General features: G+C 35.8%; 1 protein-coding gene across 1 annotated transcript; it reads right to left on the reverse strand.

The window, feature by feature from the left end:
• Nucleotides 1-5,818: 5,818 nt before the first annotated feature.
• Nucleotides 5,819-6,407, reverse strand: LOC107488992 (uncharacterized). Its single transcript, XM_016109776.1, has 3 exons — nt 6,403-6,407; nt 6,188-6,288; nt 5,819-6,069 (listed from the first exon to the last, which is right to left on the reverse strand). The coding sequence occupies exons 1-3, from the start codon at nt 6,405-6,407 to the stop codon at nt 5,819-5,821; spliced, it is 357 nt and encodes a 118-aa protein (XP_015965262.1).
• Between the last annotated feature and the right edge of the window lie 288 nt (nt 6,408-6,695).

Consider the following 6,695-nt stretch of genomic DNA (forward strand, 5'->3'; position numbering starts at 1 on the left):
TTCACAAAAGTTAAGCATGAAAAATTCAAAACCAAGTAATGAATTGTAACCTCAACAAGAGAATCCAACAATTAAAATTAACAACAATGATGTTAAAATAACATCTTATCAGTGATTAGCAACAATAAACAGTAAACAAGATTAATAATCCAACACTTATCAAAGAAAAAGAGAAAATAAAATGAGAATTAAACTAACTAAACAACTAACTAACTAATTAAAAGAAATGAGTATAATTGGTATTTGGTAGTGTTGGATGAGGGGTAGGAGAAGGGAAGAAGAAAGGAGAAGGAAAGAAATGGAAAGAATATGAGAAAAGAAAAGTGTTGAGACAAGGCAAGCCACGCGTACGCGTGGAGTGACGCGTGCACGTGGGTGAGGTGAAATAGGAGCGGTGTGTACGCGTGGCTTACGCGTATGCGTGCATGGCAAACCAGAGAGCGACAATGCATATGCATGTGTAACGCGTACGCGTGGGTTGACTTGTGCCTCAGGCACAAGTCTAGCACACGTCAGGCACAACTCTCGGGTAAAGGTATGGAGGGGTGAAACTTCTGGATCCACGTGTACACGTGGAGTACGCATGCGCGTGGATGGTCGAAAAACTTGGATCCACGCGTACGCGTGTGTAATGCGTACATGTGGATTGGTGCTCTATTTTTCAAAATTTTTTCAAGTTCTTGCACCAAACCAAGAATTCAAATCCCTCAAACAGCTACCAAGACACCATAAAATCTTATTTAACATACTAGACTACCAAATAAACTCAACAAACTAAACAAAACATGAAATTAAACCAATTATCAATATATACACAAGAGAGAAAAAATGAAAAGATTTTACCACAGTGAGGTGTCTCCCACCTAGCACTTTTGTTTATTGTCCTTAAGTTGGGCTTATGGGGAGCTCCTCTTCAAGGTGGCTTGTGTTTGAATCCATCTTTGAACATCCACCAATGCTTGGACTTCCAATAAGCTCCATTCTTCAAAATTAATGCCATCAAGCTTTGCTGGAGTTCTTCACAAGCTAAGGGCTCCCAAAATTGATCCTCATGTATTCCTGGATCCCATATTTTGTTTCTATACCCATCTTCAAATTGATCATCATTATTCCAATTGGGTGGTAAGCAAGATGAATTCTCAATGAAGTGACCAAGCACCATCCTAGACCCAAGCAATCTAGCTCTACACCAACCTTTACTTTTAAGTCTTAAGCATATAACCATCATGGACTTTGACTTACAATGCTTACCACTAACCATCTCCCTTTTGCTCTTAAAGCCGCAAAGAGCTCTAAGTTGCCCATCCGTCTCAAGTATCCCATATTCAAGTGGGATCTTAAAGCTTAGAGATGAGAGATTTACCCACTCGAATGAAAGAATGGATGGTGATGGCTTGGGGAGGGGTGTTTCTAACGTCCTTGCAAGCTCTACTCCCTTGTGTTCTTCCTTGATTACCTCCACCTCTTTACAAACTTTTTCCATTTAAATCCTTTGTTCATTAACTTCATCTATCTCTTCTCCATCACTCAAATCATAAGAGAAATCTACCTCCTCATTGCTTTCAAGTTCACCGAGAGAAGGTTCTTCAAGTTCAAAGGGTTCATCACCAAGAAGGTTCGATGCATTGTCTTCATCACCAAGAGAACAAAATTCTTGCTTCATTCCTTCCAAGTTTCCATTCAAAAATTGCTTTCGAGGTTGTGCATTTTCCTCCTCAACATCAAATTCAATCTCCTTGGAGGGGTTTTCTATAACTCTAGATTCCCATGGAGGTTCTGCATCTCCTAAATCCTCAACCACTTCTTCCTCTTCTTCAATAATCATCGATTCCTCCAATTGTTCTAACACAAAGTAATATCCCTCATTCTCCATTGGAGTTTCCAATCTCTCCTTTATGCTATGCTCTTCATTTGATCCCCCATTTGTGGCCATGGGGCTGCTTTGAGTGTTTAAGCATCGGGAGGCTAATAGGTTTACCAACTCAGTCAAGGTAGCCACGCATTCTAGTGCACTCCTCTGCATATCTACTTGCCCTTGAAGAAGCAAAGTGAGAGAATCATCTATTGGGGCTTGGGTGGATAGAAGGGTTCATTATCTTGGAGAAAGGGTTCATAATAAGGAAGTGGTTCTTCTTGGTGAGGGTGTGGTGATGGTGTATATTGAGGTGGTTCTTGGGAGTATTGATATTATGGTGGTTCTATATATGGTTCATATGGCTCAAAAGGTAGTTGGTATGGTGGATGTAGATGTGGATTAGGGTCATATGGAAGTGTTTGGTGGAAAGGAGCTTGTGAGTATGGTTGATGGCTATGTTGAGGATATGGCTCATAGGCATATGGTGGTGGTTCTTGATAGTCACAAGGAAATTCACCATAGCCATTGAATTGACATGCATTAGGATAGGAATTATACCTATAGGAAATCGGAGGTTGTTGCCATGAAGAATGATCATAAGCTTGAGGCTCCTCCCACCTTTGATTGTTCCATCCTTGATGTATATTTTCATTGTGATCTCCTCTTCCTACAACATAGTTGTAACCAAACTCATAGCCATAAGGGTGAGAATTCATAGTGAAAATAGAAAATAAAAATAAGAACTAATAAGAAATAAGAAAATCAAATCCTAAAACTAGCAAGAGATAACTAAGAAACAAAAGGCAAACATATTCACAATATTCACATATATACAATAACCAATAACAAGCGCACATTTGCAATTTTCCGGCAACGGCGCCATTTTGATGAACAGAAAATTGATGGTTTAGAATTTCACAATAGAATCTCGTTGCAAGTATAGCTTCTAAACCAACAAACAATCCTTTCATACAAAAAAAATTGTTTGTCACAAGTACAAACCCCTAAAAATAATAACCGAAGTATTTAAACATCGGGTCATCTCTCAAAGGAATTGCAGGGAAGTGTTCTTGTTATTGGTTATGGGACAAGTATTTTGGGTTTTGAATAGGAGACAAGAAAGATAAATTGCAAGAAAGTAAATGAAACTCAAATGTAAAAAGGTCTTGGCAAGGAATGATGGTCAAGGATCTTTGTCCTTGTCACTAACCACAATATGATAATTGTAAAGATTAATCCCATTAAGTCAGCCTCTAACGAATAAAGGAAAGTCAAATGAGCTACACTAATCCTAATCCATAAGTCCTAACCTTCTCACTAATTAATTTGGGGAAAGCTAGAGTCAATGGACACCAATAATCAACACTTGGACATTAGCAACTCAAGTTCACCTAAGTTACCATCCTAAGACAAGAACACAAAAATCTACTCTAACATCCTTCCAAGCATTTAATCAAACACTTGGAAGGTATAAAAGGAAAGCAAAGTTAAATTGCAAGAAAAGTAGATCTACAACTACTAATTGCAAGAAAATCAACAACAACAAAGCAATTAAGCAATAAGAGAAATCAAAACATGAATTGCATTAAAGAAAAATAGAAGAACAAGAGTGCATCAACATAAAAGTAAAGACTTACAAGAATTGAATGCTAAACTAGAGAGAGCAAAGGTGGATGAACAAGAATTGGTAAAGAAAAAGTAAATCAAAGTATGAATTAAACCTAGATCTAAGAAATCCTAATCTACCTCTAACCTAATTCTAGAGAGAAGAGAGAGCTTCTCTCTCTATAAACTATCCTAAAGCATTCCCTCCAAAATTCAATTATCACTTCCCCCCCTCCTTGACTCCTCTTGATTTCTGCATGAAATAGGCTCAGAAGTGAGTTGGATTTAGGTCTGGGAAGCCCAGAATTTGCCCCTAGCATTTTCACTTTAATGAAGTCACGTGTGAGCATCGACGCGTACGCATAGGTCATGCGTATGCGTCGTTTGGAAATTTCCCATCCATGCGTACACGTTATGTATGCGTACGCGTCGCCATGCACCTTCAAATTCATGCGTGCACGTCTGCTGTGCTTGCACGTCGATCTCAGCATCCCAAATCCTTAGTTTTCCATGATTTCTCCACTTTGCATGCTTTTCTCTTCATTCCCTTGATCTACCCCTTAACAAACACATCAAGGCATCTAATGGAATCAAAGGTGAATCAAAATTAATCAATTAAAGGCCTAAAAAGCATGTTTTCACACTTAAGCACAAATTAGGATACAATCATGAAATCATGCCATTTCATTGAATAAATGTGGGAAAAGTAGATAAAATTCACCCAAATTAAGCACAAAATGTACCACGAAATAGTGGTGCATCAAATCTCCCCACACTTAAACCAAGCATGTCCTCATGCTTAAGTCAAGAAAGAAACAAAGGATACTATCATTTATTGAACTGTAAACTAACTAAATGCAATCTACCTACATGCAACTATCTAAATAAATGCAATTGCTTGTTCAAAGTAAATCAACTTCCAAGAAAGCAAATATGAACAAAGGCTAAAGGTATTAACAACCAAGCCAAACCACAATTCAATTGAGTTATTAAACATTTTATAAACTTGCACGAAAAGTAATGACCATAGGTGAAAACATCTAATTGAGCAATCGAACCCTCACTGGAAGTGTTTGCACTCTAGTCGCTCAAGTGTTTAGGGTTGATTCACTCAATTCTCCCCTAATCATGCTTTTCAAGATTTGTTTTTCATCTAACAATCAACAATTATTTCATGCATGCATACATATATCATAAGGTCTTTTCTTAGGTTGTAATGGAGCGTTGATCAGATGCATTTATTTTTATTAAACTTTTCTGAGATGTGCGTTGATCAGATGCATTTATTTTTATTAAATTTGTGTTATTCCCTTCTCCTACGGAGGACCTTCGGGTTAGGTTCTCACCTCTCTACAATCCTATATTTTTCAGGAAATGTACAAGGAAGCCTTTGAAAAGCTTACTAAGCATTGGACGTGCAATAGTTTATTTTGAGGATTAATTTGTATCTATTATTATTTTTCCTCGCCTTTGTTATTGGTTATGCTTTTATAAAGAGGGATAGGAATTTGTAATCATAATATATGTTTGTATATTATTTGTATAGACTATGGTTGTAAATAAAGAATGCTATTAATGATGTGAATTTATATATATATGATTTATTTTTAGAAGAAAACAAAACTGTACAAAAAAAATATTGTCTTTAAAAGAAAATTTTCTAAGGATTTTAGGTAAAGGCTCCTACTAGTAAAATATAGAAGTAGTCGTAATATCCTCGCTATCAGAGTGGCGCAACTGGAAGTGTGACATTCTAGTGGTGAAGGTATTACACTATGAATTAAGTTCTAGTGTTGTTTTTTAAATTTTAGTAAGAGCATTGGATTGTATTAGACATATGAACATATTGTAAAAACAATCATATAAATAAAATTAGATTGGCTGGTTTGTTGAACATTGAATTGTTGAACATTTTACTTTTAAATAAAATGTTGTCATGGGTTTAATGAATGATATATTGGCTTCTGCCAAATAATTTGAACTACATTGCTAATTAATTCTTGTTGCTAATAAATAAAATTAGTGGAGCAGGACTTGAGAAATAAAACGCATCATCATCATAAATTTTTATTGCCAACACTTCATAAATTTTTTTTACATCAACATTTGTAAATACATAATCATCAGTAGAGTAGGACTTAAGAAATAAAATCTTATTGCTAACAAATTCTTATCATACTTAGCTTTCCCCTTATATCTTCTATCCTAACCTTGACAAGAATTTAAAAGAGAAATTACATAAAGTAGTGAAATGAAATTTGTTTTTTATACTTATTGCTTAAAATATAAAAGTTTCAATTTCTAAGATTGATCAAGAAATGGATTGCATTAACAGTATCATAGAGTATTAGGCCAATTCTACCACCAAACCAACTTCCTACTTCCCACTAGAAAACCAAGTCTGCCAAGCCTTTGTTCCCCAAAGAAGCCACCAACAAATGAACCAAAAAAAGAGCCACCTTCCCTAATTGCACCCTCTGTATCATTCCCACCATAGTACACTGCCTTATAGAAGTCCCATCCAACAGATATCATGGGACCTATCACGCACTGAGCCTTCTGTGAAGCCAACTTCGCTATCTTTGTGCCTTCTTTTTCAGCATGTTTCTCTGCTAATGACTATGCCATGCCCTGTGACTTTGTATCAGTCAGTGAAAATTTCATTTGCTTCATTCTTTTCTTTCTCAATATGTGGAGCTCTCAAGCTGTGAAAATACAACTTCGTACTTTCTTTCACACTGCATGCTAGACTTCCATATCCCATGTCAAAGTAATTCCACATTGTAAACTTTTCACTCTTGGATGTTGCATTATCAGGAACAAGTTTCCTGCATTTCTCATCTTGAAAATATAACGAAATTAAAAACTATTATTTGAGATTGTTACAAATTAGAACGTTTCATTGTTGGAAAAACACTCTAGGTCATCAATAATTTTTATACCTCATTTTAATAATTATTAAAATCTGTATCTCTCTTAAGCAAAATTTAGAAAGAAATGAAAACAACCGAATGCTAATTCATTGAATCCTAAACATGTTATTCAGAATGTAAATCAAACTTAAGAACAATCATAAAAACATAGAACAAATAATGTAATCATAGAAACCATACAAAATAATACAAAAACAAGTATAAGGCACAAGAAGAGAAGACCACCCATAACTCACAAAAATTCCTAAACCCATAAACGAGAAGAAAACTTCAAACACACAAGAGAAGAGAAGACAAGAGAG

This window comes from Arachis duranensis, chromosome 5 (genome assembly GCF_000817695.3).
Source record: "Arachis duranensis cultivar V14167 chromosome 5, aradu.V14167.gnm2.J7QH, whole genome shotgun sequence".
Classification (NCBI taxonomy): domain Eukaryota; kingdom Viridiplantae; phylum Streptophyta; class Magnoliopsida; order Fabales; family Fabaceae; genus Arachis; species Arachis duranensis.